Genomic DNA, 16,298 nt, shown 5'->3' on the forward strand with positions numbered 1-16,298 from the left:
TGCTTGCTTATTCTCATCTATAGCTTATTTAGTGTATGAAACTCTGTCTTTAGCGGTACAGATTCGGGCTGACATTGTACGACTTTGGACAGGCACTTGAGGGGATAAAAAAAAAATGTAGGTTTTCGGGAGATGTTATGAAGATGTTATGAATGGGCGCACAAAAATTGAGGATAAAAGTCGGTCGCCTTAAAAGGCGAGTGCGCCTAGTAATATGATATTTGTAACGTCTAATATGTCTTATTTTCTCTTATTTTGTCTAATATATTGGGTAATACGAGTGTAATGGTGACTAAAGGGTGTTATTTCATGTCTAGAGGGCTCTAATAATGTTAAAAAACGTATTTAGAAGGTCGTAAACAGGTTTTCTATACTCTAACTGCGAAAATATTCAATTTATAAATAAAGAATCCTACTTCGCGAATATTCATTTATCACGTTAGAGTCTGGAATGGATTAACCGTGATAAACGAGGGTTCACTGTATTGTGGATGATTATTTTTGCACATATTTTATATGTGCATTTCAAAAAATATTTAATTTAGTATTTTTATGATCACTGAAAAACAAGCTTACAGAATTTCATTTCATTAATAAAAATTAAACAGATAACATCTGTGGTCTATAGTTTAATTATAAAAATATCAAAGTTAACACTTTAATTAGGACATAAAGACTTCTGTGTGTCTGGTTATGCAGTTTTTAAAGGGATAAAGAAAGAAAATAAAAACACAAGTTAAAAAAAAATTAATCATCCCCATGCAATATACAGTACATTAATTCTTAATACATTCTACTAAATATGTATCAAACCTAGTTGTATTGTTTCTACATTGACCCTAAAACACAGAAACTGGACAATAACAGCTTGCTTAATTAGGCTGGGAATGCAATTAAAAACAGAAGTTGGTTGGAACAAAAACCTGTGGCCACATGTGAACCCCCAGGACTGACTTTGAAAACCACTGGCCTACAAAATGTTTACAATACCAATGACTCCAAGCACATTAAATCTATATCACATCATGATGATTTAATATTTTTAATATATTTAAATATATTTAAATTGCATACATAAAGTCTCACAACAGCGGACAGTACCTTTATTTTTAAAAGAGGGACATTAACACTCAAATTATGTGTTCTTTCTGATGCAAGTGATGAAAATTAAGCAACAAATATAGATTTTTTTTTTTTTTGTGTGTGATGGTGTTAATTAATAATATTTTGTGGTAACACTAGGGGCTCCGCCCCCTGCTCGCTTCACTTGCTTGTTTTTATGGGAATTGTTTAATATGCATTATGTTCATTTTTTATTGTAAAACTTCAGTAAAAACAATATTTGGAATGAACGTTTCTTCAAGATAGCACTAAATTGGGATTCCTTGTTTGGTCTTAGCGCGTGATAATGCAACGTATAATTGGCCGTGAGTGAATACGTTTCTTTGTCTCTTATAAATAAACCGAATTTTTCAAATGTTTGTCCTTGTGATTTGTTGTCTTTGCAAAAGCGATTTTCAAGGGAAACTGTAAACGTTTTAATACGATCAAGATCTCTTTTTTGCCCAAACATCGTTTCGAGTTCATTCAATAAAAATAAGACTTTCTGATAAAACAATCTACTTACGAAAGTGGGAATATCCATAGCCAATGTAGCCGGTGGCATTGTTCTCAAGAAGCTGCAGATTTATGGCTATCATGGATTGCACGTCACCGTAAGAAATAAATCTGGCCGACCAATAGTTCTGGATATTGCCATTGCATCACGATATAACTGTTGCAATGCTCTTGGACTACGTTGATATGAAGATGGTAATATTACTGCTTTACCTATTTTGAATTTGTCTGAACTACTGATATTTGAATTTGAACGTGATCAATGAGACCTTGTATATGTTCTGTTCTAAGTGTAGCTTGATTCGATTTAATACAGAAGAGACAATTAGCTGCGACTTTTACCTATTCATTAATAATGTAATGTTGCGATAGACGTTGAGGTGATAGTTGTGGATTTAATACATGGGAACGTATTGCTAATTTTGACACAAAATATTGTATGGGTGTTATTTGTTTTTCTGAATGCGTTTGTTTCATATTGTACGACCATCCTGTTTCGCCACCTGGGAAAAGCAAACGAAAGAGTAAAGGGTCGGCATGTGGCAATGTATTTGACATAAATGACGAATCATGCTTTGTCTTTGGATATTCACAAATATCTACTTTGAAATCTCTGTCTTTTGAAATTATTATCGCTGACAATTCGCCACATGTGGGTTTATTGTAAATATGACTGATCTTTCAGATTCATATAGAAATCCAAGAAAATTTCTTTGTCTTTGTTTTGCTGATAAATTTCATGTAAAGTGCAATACTTTTGGACGTATGGATTTGTATCCATTAGTGGCTGTAGAATTACTATTATGTTGGATTGTTTAACTCTTTCGATTCTATGTTGCATCGCTTCTCCCTGATCATAAAGATACACCTGACCAAATTTTGTTGTTTTCAAAATTAAACTTGTCGTAGCTTTAATTGTTGCGGGAACACAGATTCTCATAGCACATGGTCCATTATTATGTAAATCAACGTTTTGTGCATTGAATGATGCTAATACAAAAGATTATTGTAGACCTATATATTTTGCCTGTAGTGTTTGTGGATTTCACTTTCACCAAACAATAAATCTTTGAATTCTTGCGGAAACGCCTCTTCATTGGAAAGCAGCAGTACTTTTCCCTAATGGTAACACGAATTAGATGATCTACAAGTCTCCGACTTAAACTTTAAAGCCTTAGAATATCTACATACTTCCGACATATCACCTATGTCCATATATTCAATCTTTTTGCAGTTCCGTTATTTCACCTAGTAATAATTTCCATTTGTTTGTCAAAAAAAAAAAAAAAGACAGTACAGATTGCATTTGTGCACTTTCGAATTGTAGTATTGTCATATTTTTTAACTTGCTCTGTGTGTAGATCGCGCCAAGGTTTTTTTTGAGCCTTTCGAATTCCACTGCTTTCATAATCTGCAACCTGATCTGCATGTGTATGGCGTCAATGTTTTTGAACGTCTTTAAAAAGTTCTACTATGTATTTTACTTTGTCTTTATATTTCTGACCCCGTTTGAACCTGCAAGGTTTTCATTTCCATTTTTTCCAGGCTGATTATTACTTTCCTTGCCTAGGTCACAGTCTCACAGGAACATGCTTCCAATGGATGTCAGTATAATGTGGCTTGACAGCGACCTGACTGTGTCGCTGGAAGTGAAAGTGTCTCTTTGTCTCTCTTCAAAAGATCACGTCTCGTTGCAAGATTTTTTTTTATAATAGATACTTTAAATGGTAACAAAAAATTATGAAAACCACTAAATTCTGGGTTTCTTTTGTGGAAAATCTGCATAACACCAATGTTCATGGTAGTTGAATAGTGCATGTCCATATTCAACAACTTTCTTCTGTGCACACAGTATAATAGTACTACTAATTTACAAATAACCAAAGCAATGAATATGTGTAAAGATGTATTAAAAGAATACTGTATTAGTCACATTTCATAGCATCCCCTTTTCATTCATAACATTATTTTCCAGAAGTGGCATATTTAACATTATTTTAGTAAACATACTTGTGTTTGGAACATTGTAAATATATGACTGGGTGACTTGACATGCACATTACTCAACATAAGTGATGCAAGAGTTGTCCAAGATTTGTCATCATAGACACTCCTTCTGTAAGAAACTATACTCTCTGTTCTGCATGAAATCATAAGATTACAATCTTGGCAATTGCTACAAACTACAATGGGTAAATAAATACAAAAAATATATATTTTGGTGGAGTACTCCCTTAAATGCATTGCAATCAGTTATCAGTTATCAATTATCCCAAAAACTCCCAAACATGATAACATTTTTGTTCCACTACTAGTTCTATATTATAAACTGAAAATTTGAGAGATGCACATTAACATGCACATACAAAAAAAAAGGTTAAGCACAAAACACGCAAGTAGTCATTAATACAGAGTTCAAAACACACCTGCTAGCATTTTATGTGTGTCTCAGTGTTAAGACATACTATACCTCTGCAGTCACCTGAATGCTCCTAGCTGTAGACAGAGCTTCTCTTGCTGCAGCAGAATTTTGCAAGTTGCCTGCTTGGGTCTCCATAACAGCTTTGCTCAGCTTGGCAAGGCCCCTCATTAGAAGAATCATATCACTAGCCATGGTGTCTTCTTTGCCTGAAAGCAAAATTAGACCCTTCTATGGATAATTGAGACAGGTTGAAGTAAATGAGAAGAAAGGTCTGAAAATCATGCGTATAGCAACACTGGTGCCTTTACAAATGTAGATCATAAATACAGTTTCTTAAAGTGCAGATATAAAAAATATGCAAGACACCCAAGCACAGCTACATCTTTTAACAAACAAAGTAGCCTAGTGACCAAGACACTGCACCTTGAAAACACAAGGCTGCCATTTCTTTCGAAGGCTTACTGTTTTATCTCTCAGCAAGTAATGTAACCAGAGTTTTCTGTAACAGTAAACATTAACCCACTACAGCAAGTATCAGGTGCAAGGGAACACCTTGATAGGTTGCCACTACATCACAATACGTACAGCACAGCCAATCCTCCTAATTTGCATAGCAAAGCTACGACTGCTAAAACATACATTTTGAAATATATTTTATATATACATACACACACACATATATGTTGTGATGAGTTGTGCAAGAAGGGTGTACATGAAGTTGCCATTCAGGAAAGTGCTATAGAAGACCTGGGCCAATGCTAGAGAAACAAAACAGGATACAATAGGTTCTGTAATTATACTAGATGTCCTGTAATGGAAATAAGCACAGAAAAAGGGGGAAGTGAGACAGATTCACAAAGAGAAACAAATAATGATTCACTAGGAAAATAGAGGGCATGTGACCTACCACTGCAGTATGCACAGGGAATGCTTTAGTATTTTCATAGTAAAAATTAAAGTGTAGCAGTGGTACTAAGTAAGAACTTCACCTCCCAGCAGTCCTTGCAGGGGCTGTTGGGATCAAAGGTGGTCAAAAGGAGGTTAAAAGGAGGGCAGGGGGCCAATAGAGAGAAAACGTTTGTTTGTTTTGGTGCGTTGTGTGTTGTGTTTATGGGTCGTGCTGCCTGCTGTTGTTTGAACCTTAATTAATCATTGTGTCCTGGACTGTATTCGTTTGTTGGGGTCTGGATCGTCTGTCTACCTGTGCACTGAGGACTGTGTTGGAATTCATTGTTTTTTTCCGGAAGAGTGGAGCACTCCTGAACCATCCATGCAACTTCATCCTTTCAGTAACTACCGGTAGGACTGTGTTTTCTTTCACCCTTTCAACATACAGATCGCTGGACTTAACTTCATTGCCGCTCATTTCATCCAGTTTGGTTTACATGGACTTTGCTGTATGGTGTTTGTGTTTATTTGTTAAATGTAATATTGCTGAAGGGGTCAGGGGTGGTATTGTTTTCATTTAGTTGATTTAATTTCATTATATTCTTAATTGTTTACTTTTCCCAGTGTGCGTTGTTGCATCTTTTTTTGTGAGTGTGCGTGTGGGTCGATCCAAGGCTGGGGACGTCCCTGGGATCTCATCTACTTAAATAAATAAATCACTGTCATGCTGGGAATCTTAGCGGCCCCTGACCGCTACAAAAGACTACAGAAATTTTCTACAAAGGCTGAATACCTCATGCCAGACAGACAGCAACAAATGCCCCCATGTTTTTAAAAGGGCTTGGGGGTCTAAGAAGATTGATCGGAGCTATTCCGTTTCAACCCCAGTAGACTCCTACAGTCCCACAGTAAAAGCAGAACCATGTTTACCTCTAAAGTAAGGAAGGCCAGATGCTGGAGGTAATGCCTTTAGCGGGTTTTCAAAATGTTTAGGATGAGAATTGTAGTAATACCTTCCTTGCAGCATGAAAGAAAGCAAGACAAGGACAGTGTGCAAGGTAGTGCTGAGCGGTATACCAGTTCATACCGAAAACCGTTTATTTTTGTTACGGTATGGATTTTTCTTATACCGCAACAGCGGTTTAAATTGCCTAAACGACTTTCGGAACATGGCGCAGCGGGAAACTGTTCAAGTGGGGACCTTTTTCACTGCTACACTGCTAATCACAGCGGTGTTCCGCGTGGGCTCTTTTTCACTGCTACACCGCTAAATAGGTAGTGGTAGTGTAGGTATTGTGCGGTGAAAATGGACAGAGAACATTCCGAAACTGAAGCTGCAGCTAATAATAAAGTTGAACATGATGACACAGAAGAACTTTTGCCGAAAAAAAAGGAGTCACGTTCATTGTCTGTAGATACTTATATAGGTTTTAAAAGGTCGGATGTGGACCATTATGTTCAAATGTGTAAATACTGTTTCTATACTATGGATAATACTGCAAGCCAAGTTGTACTCTTTTATTTGTTTTCAATACAGTGTAATGTACCTGGGTACTGTGTAATCATGAAGTGAATGGATTCTGTACGGTAATCACTACCAGCACCTCCTCTTATTGTGGAGGAAGTCAGTTTAAGAAGCGTAGTGATGAACAACTGGGTTGGGGAACACATAACACAAAGCATTTAATGTGCTGCATTAACTTATCACGGGGTTTGAGAAAATCTAGTAAATTAAACATTGATTTTATGATGAAGTTTAGTTTACGACATTGTACTTTAATTATAAAATAAAACTATGAGAATAAAAGTGGAAATGTCGACTTTAATCTCGACATAAGCGTCAAAATTAAAGTGGAAATGTCGACAATAAAGTCAACGCAATGGTATTCCTTAGCAGCACTAGCTCCATTCACAAATACCTCAACAATAAATGGTCTAAAACTATTGTGCTGGACAAGAGATCAGAAAGGTAGGTGACCAAGTTACACTCGCTCATCCGTCTGACGGTTGGTGTTTTAGTGAAATGAAGATGATTAACTTCAGAAAAATGTTTTTTGTGTTGCCATTCACACATCCTCTCCTGCCTTCTGCTGCAATTGCCTCACAGAAGTTCAATGTGTTTTCCACTTATTTTTTTTATTACTTTTTTATTGCATTTCATGGGAGCAGTTAAGAAGTGAAAGGTAAGTGAAGAAAAAAAAGCATTGCAGGGATGGGGAGGCAAGGAGATTATGCTACGAACAAAACGCTAGCTGAAACAGATTTTTTAATCACAGTGACAACAGGGGTCCCCAGCTTCGATTAAAAGGCTCCTTATGTGAAACTTTGAGTAGGTACGCAAAGAAGCAGAAACTGGAAGAGCAGTGCTCAGAACACTAACATAGGGAGAAAATGCAGCAGACAGTGTCCGGATATGGTAACTGAACCCATGATGTTTGTATTGTAGAAGCGCATGGTGAAACGCACAAGTACCAAGCAGTACTTACAAATCAAGGTACAGCCTCAAGTCATTCAGCAACCACATTACATTCTGTAACTTTTCCAGAACTTCCTCTACTATAGATTTTTTTTGAAGATGACATTTCCCTAGTACAAACTTCAAGTCTTATTGCACATCAACCACATGATCTACATGTACTCTCACACAAGCTTGTGTGTAACAATGCATAAAGATCATATGTCACTTACACAATATAATGGAACTCAGCTACCCAATGGTAATGAGTCTTTCACTGTATGTGGCGCAATATAGGTGCCATCTTTGGTAAAAGATGATTCACTCTAATGTGACAAATATATTTTACAAATGAAAAAGAGCATCAGTTTTGCTAAATTTAGAAAAGACTTCGTACTTATTTTAATAATATTTGTATTGGATTTAGACTCGTGAATGACTTTAAACATTTTTTAATGCAACATCTCATTCTTGTTTAGGACAGTCATAATTTCAAACTGCAAGACTCTTGAAAAAGTAGCAGCCTCACTTTGATCATGACTTTTAACAGCAAGTAGTCTTAAAAAGCAGGAAATGACTGGCATATCAGGAAATGTTGCATTCAGGTGCTCAACAACAGTGCTTGTGTACTTAACATAGATTGTAGCCTTGAAAGTAATATAATTAGCATGTGAATTAGGGATATAAAAAATATATAAACAATTATTTGATGAACGTTACAAAGAAAATAAAACTTCAACATAGCCTCTATGCGCAATTGCGCTCTATTTGTATACAGGTAAATCAAGTTTGCACAACTAAATCAAAACAAGTGTGATAACAGAGAAACCTCTGACAGACACAAGTAAAATGGGTTTGGGACCCCTTCCTAGCAGGTCCTCCAAATTCTGAGCTCTCTGCTGATGTGCATAATCAGAATTTAGTAATAAACCAAGTGCTCTCTGAGACAGTGCATACCTAGAGACCAAAATAAATGTCTTCATAAAAATAAAGCATGCTAAAGCAGCTCAGGATTAGAAGCATTTCACAGAGTTAAAAACAAAACATATACAATTTTCTATTCTATGTTTAAATTAATACACTATCCACCTCTTTCTTTAATTTACAGGTAATAGATGAAAAAAGAATTTTGAAACAATTCTATAACTCCTTTGTACAAGTTAAATCAGTTCAAAGGGATGCAACTGTTGCGTTCAGAAGGTATACACATTATTTAGAGTAGTAAAACTGCAGCTCTCCACTGCTTGTTCTTACAACAGATTAAGTAGTAGCAGCAGAATTCAACAAAAGAAAACAAGCAACGTGACTCTGGACAGATATGGTAACTTTCAGGGCTATAATGCCCTGACTTAATATGCAACCACCTGCCAGAAAGATAAAAAAAAATGTTCACTTAAGCAAGATTATAGAAACAACTAAAAATTAAGTATTCCCTTTAAGAATTTCATAATTTACTTAAATTTACCGATTCATTTTGTTCAAAGTGCCACTGCTAAATGAAACCACATTAAACAGATCTCCAAAGAAGTCATGTTTATGTTTAATTCGAGGCCTAGGTTGACAGGCATTTATTCTGAGTCACAGTGTGCCACTGCAAATGTATCACAGACCACCTTTTGAAGAATGATGACATAGCTTTGTTATGCTGGTTTGCTGACCATGTTTTCTGCTATAGGCTTAAAGAGATATTATAGTTAATTTCAATCCAAAACTTTAAAGCATATTAACCTTCACTGAAGTTAATAAGATTGTTTTAGAATGTAAATATATGCTCTCCAATTTGTTCCAGAGGTTTTATTTAAAAATAATCCATTTGCTATCTGTCTCCTGTTATTTATGAGCAACATACCCATTTAAACATTAGAGCAAATATTTGAGCATTCAAACCTTTGCCTGTTAAATACTGGCCTGCTGTCTTCAGTTATATACAGCCAACTGGATTACTCAAATTGGAATTACCAGACACAGAACTAGAAGAGAATGGCCGCGTTTTTTTTAGTTAACAATGTGTGGTGTACAAACGTTATAATCATCTATAAAACTATTCACATACAGGACTTAATGATCAAATATTTTTTATCTTCCAGGGGAATTCTCAAGTGTTTTTCTGGTCTCCATTTACATTAATTTTGAAGGACAACACCAGTAATGTATCTGAATGACTTGAATAACATTTTTACCGAATCTGGTCATATACATCCTGAGGGATTATTTATTATTACCATGGACTTAAAGCAAACTTAAGAAATCTTAAAGAATATACTCTTAATATCACCAGAATGTCACCTATCTTAGCATGACTGTTAAAAGAAACTTACTGCTAAGTAGAGACTTAGGCCAGGGATATACTTAACGCTATGCATCACACAAGCTTCAGGACTTACTGACTAAACTTGCTTGCTTATTTCAAGTAAATCTGGAGAATTCCTCCAGGTGGCAGTATAAGAAACCACCACAATGAGACAACAATGTCTGGTTTCACTGTATTGTGAGTTGAGGGAAAAATTCTTTTCATTCTAATACTGTTGCGAAGGTATCACATCATTACGATGGGGAATATGTGACACTTCTATGGCCTATGTGAGAAATGGATGAAGAAAAGCACCATGAAGACATTTGCATCTCAGGATTTAAGTTTGATGACTGCTTCACCACATCAAACCATTCATCAATCATCGAAGCACACCGATTGATCCTGTTAGAGCTGCAAGTCTGTTGTGATATGTTGACAGTAAACAATGATGTGGACATCACATACCAAAACTTAAACATACATACCACCCATATTTTGTAAGTAATTAAATAATTTAAGTAATTACTTTAATTTAATAACTAATTTCTAAGGACGTGCACAGAGGAGACATCAACACAATACAGGTAACGTGTGGCAGCCATGTGCGTGTGTAAGCATTCTCAGCATGAAGTATAAAGTGGCCATTAAAGAGAAACTGTGCTGCCACTCAGCTGTTTGGGGCTTTCTGGTTTACACAAATTAAGAGTTCAAGCAGAAAGGATGGGTGGAGCATGCGAGGAGCAGCACTGCAAAATAGGGTACATGGATGGATGAATGAAGAAGTAAAGATATGCTAGACAGGAAAAACAGATGGCATGATAATTAGTGGCAGAGTGAGCTATGAAGTAAAGGATGGAATGTTCGGCGAAGCTCAAGTAAGATGTTGTGAGCAAGCATGCTATAAAGTTTGAGTTGGGTGCCAGGCACTATGACTAATAACAGGGGAAAAAGAAACCCCAAAATCTGATTCAAGTTACAATTTTTGCAGGATGCCAAAAAGAAAAAAATATATTTGCATCCAAAATTACCATTATTTCTAATCCCCCATTTTAATTCAAAACCATTAAGTTTCCTGTAAATTTGACTTTTGCAATGACTATCAACAAAATCCAATGTCAGTCACTAGAAAAAGCAAGAATTTATCTATTGCAGTAAGGCTTTATTCATGGGCAAATGTAAGTAGCATGTTCAAAAGGAAGGAGCTCCATAATGTCTTTACTTCTTTAGTGGAAAGCATAGATAGCTTTCTCCTTTTATAGTGAGCATCTTCTACCGTTTTAAAAAGGTGAATAGTTTTACTGAAGATATCAGCCATAACCTCACTTTTAACAAACATTACAGGAAAACTGCCAGTACAAACCAGTAGACTCGGGGGTAGTTTTTAGCCACAGGCTATAACATTATTTAAGAGCCAGTCACAATAAAAAATGCTGTATATGCCCTTGTAAATATTTAAGTGAAATTTTTATCATGAAATTTACACATGCAAACTTGAACTTGAAAATGTAAAAACAGAAGCTAAGTGGTTGCATCAGATTTGTAAAATGAGGCCTAATATTTTACAGTGACCTAATGCCATATTTTAAAATACGTTTTATGTCATCCACTGAAACTGAGCAGGCTGAAAAGACCAAAGTTAATGTAAAAATTACTTTTCTCAGTTTAACTTCTTTCTGGAACATAAGCACAGAATTGTTAGCATTTGCAGTGCTAGTTTCAGGGGTAACTTTTATTAACAGGTCATTAGTCTAATCAGTAGCTACTATACTAACAAATGTAGAAATGTTTTTTGTAAGTACTATATGAAGGTTCATAAAGTATTAAAGTATTTATATTTGTATGATTAAAAACCTTTGTTTATGCCAATAACTAAACACAACAAAATTAACACTTTAAGGTTTTTGTCTTGCACTTTAACAATCTCATTAAACAAATATTGCAGACGCACTTTTTTCTTTTTTCACTCTAAAGCAAAAAGTAAACACTCTGTAACTATGTATGCATAATTATAAATTCATCCAAACCTTATTTTCAAAATTATTTTACATGCCAGTCCTTGAAACAATTTGTGTTCATCACTAGAGAGAGATACTTTACAATCTGTACAAAAAATGGAGTTTGTACTACAATTTAACCATCTTCTACTGCCTTCTGATACAGTTGCCCCACAGCAGTTTTCTGTGTCTATTTTTTTCCAGTTTTTTTAATTTCATTTTACGTCAGAAATAAACTAGGTACATAAAAACATTTTCTTCCCAGATACTTCTAGTGCTGAGATACAAGAGTTGGGACAATGACTTTCCTGGAAACCTTGGGCACAGGGTCCCCCAGAGATAGTCATACACACCACACACACACACACACACACACACACACACACACACACACACACCTAAACCAGTGTTCCTCAACAAGTTTTAGGTTACAGGTGGTAGTCATGTCATAAGCACAGGAGACCGGTTTTTAACCCCCACACAATTCTAATCAGGTTTGCATCAACCAAGCACACACTTCAACCTTCCCCACACCCTGACCACTCTTCAATTTTATTTGATTTAAAACAGAATAAAAAATATTCCACTCCACAATCTATCCTTTCAGTGGAGAAGGGGCATGATGGGATTATACTGTGAACAAGACACTAGTTCAAACAGCTTTCTTTTCCACATGTGCTTGCGACACAGCAACTTGAGTGGCATGATACGGTGACATTAGATCTAAGAACAATCCTCCATGAAAGTTAGCGCTGTACGATTCAGCGACATTCAACACGCGGGGATGGGAGTCCCCATGTGAAACTGCAAGGAATAGCAGGCCCCAGAGCAATACAAATACATTCCATAGAAAAGTGATCTCCCGTGAAAGTTTGTGTAGTGTGAGTGACATTCAATCAGGGTTTCGGGGTCTCCACATGAATCTGCTATCAGCAGAATAGCACAGCATTATATGAATACATTTGTTCAAAGAGTGGGTCCCTGTGAACGTATGGCCAGCAAATTCGATCAATGTGTACCTCATGTGAAACTTCGAGCAGATAGGCAAATACGTTGAAACTGGAAGAGCACTGCTCAGAAAAAAATGACATAGGAGGAACATGTAGCACACAGCATCCAAATGGGATAATTAAACCCATAACTCTTGGATCATATAAGTGCACGCTGAGACACTTCAAAGCAGTACTATGTACCGTATAAGTACTAAGCAGTTCTTATAAGCATATCAGAGTCCTTCAGTAAATACTCAAAAGAGTCAAAACTGTGACTCAAGATCTTCAGATTCTAGGACTTCCTCAACTTTTCTTTTTTGAAGAACAACAAGACGACAACATTTCCCCAGTACAAACTTTAAGTTTCAAAGGACGTCATCCAAACAATCTGAATGCACCCTCACAGAATTTTGTGCCTAATGAATAAAAATTAGCTGTTGCATAAGTAATGTATTTCCTGTCTTTTACATATGGCTATGACGTGTAGTACAAGTAACCAATCATACACAATTATATATCATTAACACTAGAATTACCAGAGCCTACGAAAAAACTCGTAGCTCCGTCCCACCTTAAATCGCTTCTTAAAACCATTCTTACCTCTCTACCTGGGTCTTTTGTAATCTAAATGTGCTGATAAAGAAAAGCTGCAAGTAGTCGACTATTCCATCCCCCCACCGACTTAGAACGTGCACAAACTTCTCCCAGCTCATGCCTTGATTATCTGGGAATGAAGTGGAGTTTTAGATTGAAAATAATAAATAATAAATTATTATTTTGAATACACGCATTTCACGAGTGTTCTGTTTCTACAGCAATCTGTGTAAACACATTTTTAAAACAGAAACGTTTTTCATATTGTAGTAGTAAATGACAAAATGTAGGCATAAACTATATAATGTATGAAGCCTAAAGTCCAAATATCAAAAAAACACTTTCACAAAAGGTACAAATATAACAGAACAAGTATACTTTTATTCAAAAATATAACTGCAGAAAAAAAGCCGCCTTAGCATGCCACATTGACACACGATTACTACAACTGCCATAGTAGCGTAATATTATCAGCTGCTGACTGGTAATCAAAAGGTCATGAGTCTGAATCCGCACAACTCAATTTTGAGAAGTAAACTGCTCTTATTCTTACTATTTTAGAATAAAAACATACATTTGATTTAAGTGTGTAACAGCCGGTGTAATTTATGATTCTGCAGTGTACTTGTGACTGCATTCTCATACCAATGCTTGCGAAATGAAGTACCTGTGTGCACTTTTCGTGGCATTACACGTTTATTTTTAGAGCATGCCAGTGTCGCTCAAACACATGACATATGTTGGTGTACAAGTATAACAAAACAAGTGCACTTTTATTCTAGTTAATAAGTGAAGAAAAATAAAGCAAGTTACAGTAGGCGGTTGATATGACAGCTTGTGTGGTGCAATGCTAAGAACTGCGGATTTCCAATCCGTGCTATATAAAATCATCACATTTAAATATAAACAATTCCCACACACCCTTCCTACATTTACGACATGTATACTTGTACTGCAGTGAAGTTTCACATGATGTACACATTGATCGAATTTGCTGGCCATACATTCACAGGGACCCACTTTCTGTGCTTTGGTTCCTATTACACTGAATGAGCACCTGACACTGTACTTTCTTCCTTATATAAATAACATTCGAGTATAGCGCGTCTCCAAATAAATCACATTTGAGCTATAGCGCGTCTTTATGTGAAAACAGCAGTGTCAGATGGGGAGGGGGGGGGATTGTGAATATGACTGAGAAAATGGAACTGAATTAAAAAAAAAAAATAGCTAACCTTTAAAATTATCATGCATTTACACTGGCTCTTACAGACTGACTGAAATCATATGTATGTTTTTATTCTAAAATAGTACAGTACATGCAATATTATTTGACAACGAACAGTGTCAGATCGGGTTTGAATACATGCTGACGCTGTTACAGAAGGCATCAGCTTATTCAGTGCAGCAGTTTCAACGCACAGTACATGCAATATTATTTAAAAAACGAACAGCGTCAGATCGGGCGCATACTCAAACCCAATCTGACGGGGTTCATTTTCAAATAATATTGCATTAGTGCGATGATGTTTTTTACATATATTGTCTCTTTTATTCATCTTGCGGTTTGTAATCAGTGACCGCGTGTTTTTTTCCCCCCGGTCTTGCCAGTTCGCACATGTTGCTATATGATGGTGTTTCTTTTGTACTCCAGGACATGCAGAGGACAGAATAGTACAGAGCAATAAGTTCAGCGCTATATGCAATCAGACAGACAGACAGAGAAAGCACTAGATATATAAATAAACAGGGAAGGCACTGTATAATAGATATACAGTAATCCCTGTGTTCCAGAACCCCCCGCGATAGATGAAAATCCGCGAAGTAGAAACCATATGTTTGTATGGTTATTTTTATATATTGTAAGCCCTTATAAACTCTCCCACACTGTTAACATTATTAGAGCCCTCTAGACATGAAGTAACACCCTTTAGTCAAAAGTTTAAGCTGTGATCCATGACAAGAGAGAGATGACAGTTCTTTCTCACAATTAAAAGAATGCAAACATATCTTCCCCTTCAAAGAATACGTGTCAGGAGCAGAGAATGAGAGAGAGAGAGAGAGAGAGAGAGAGAGAGAGAGAGAGAGAGAGAGAGAGAGAGAGAGAGAGAGAGAGAGAGAGAGAGAGAGAGAATCAAGCAAGCAAACAGCGGGAAGCATGTCGTATATCATTGAGGAGTTTTATTTAATACAGAATACATGCCAGTTCAAGCACAGTTGGCTCAGTGATTTACTGAATTTCATCAATGGCATCAGTTGCACTTTGTACATATTGTTCCAGTAGTTTTTTTAAATAGTTTTTACATTAGTAGTGTGTAAAATGATCAGTGTTGCAGTAATTGTGATGCTCTTTGCATGAAAAAAAAAAAAAAAGTGTTTAAATTTATTTCACTTTTTCTTTGTGAATTGTGAAGTTTACTTAAAAAGTGCAGCAAAAAAGTATTTGGTGGCCAGGGATGCATTAACCCCCCAAGTATGTGGCAGTTTAAGGATTAAAGCCAGATGATGCAGTCGGAACGCCCTGCACCTTCTAAGGCTTCTAGCAATGAAAATCTGCTTGCATGAATTACAGTACATATAGCGGTAACATCAAAATTTTACATTCTAGCCGTGCAATTGACATATCAGTACAGTACTGTACAGTATACGGGTTTAACTTTACATTCTTTTTTTTAGGTAATGTATTAAGCTGAGGTTGAAATGAAATTAAAGCGTTTTGGGGGCATACTTAGGGTTTAAGTATAAAAATAGGCATTTTTTAACCACATCCATAATTCACAGTTTTTTACAATTCGCAGGAACATGTACTGTACCTGCTTTTATCTGAAAAATGTGGCATGATCCAAAACATGTACCACCTCAATGAGGTTCCATGAACATTAGTTTATTTTGAAGGCATGAAAAGTTACAAAATCTTGAAAAAACATCTTTCAGATAAAAGAAACAAGAATTTCATGACACTACCAAAACAAGAATTGACTGAAATCCTTGGGAAATGTTTCCAGAAACTAGTTGAACCTTGAAGAATTCAGCCTGGTCAGGC

General features: G+C 36.1%; 1 protein-coding gene across 1 annotated transcript in view; it reads right to left on the bottom strand.

Annotated features, from left to right (window-relative positions):
* Nucleotides 1–16,298, bottom strand: part of LOC120525708 (atypical kinase COQ8A, mitochondrial-like) — a 154,264-nt gene that overhangs the window by 125,858 nt on the left and 12,108 nt on the right. Inside the window, exon 2 of the mRNA XM_039748244.1 lies at nucleotides 4,088–4,245. Within this exon, the coding sequence (XP_039604178.1) occupies nucleotides 4,088–4,231 (144 nt within the window). The 5' untranslated portion in view covers nucleotides 4,232–4,245. The remainder of the gene's footprint in view (nucleotides 1–4,087; nucleotides 4,246–16,298) is intronic.

The sequence above is a fragment of the Polypterus senegalus genome, chromosome 3, assembly GCF_016835505.1.
Source record: "Polypterus senegalus isolate Bchr_013 chromosome 3, ASM1683550v1, whole genome shotgun sequence".
Lineage (NCBI taxonomy): Eukaryota > Metazoa > Chordata > Cladistia > Polypteriformes > Polypteridae > Polypterus > Polypterus senegalus.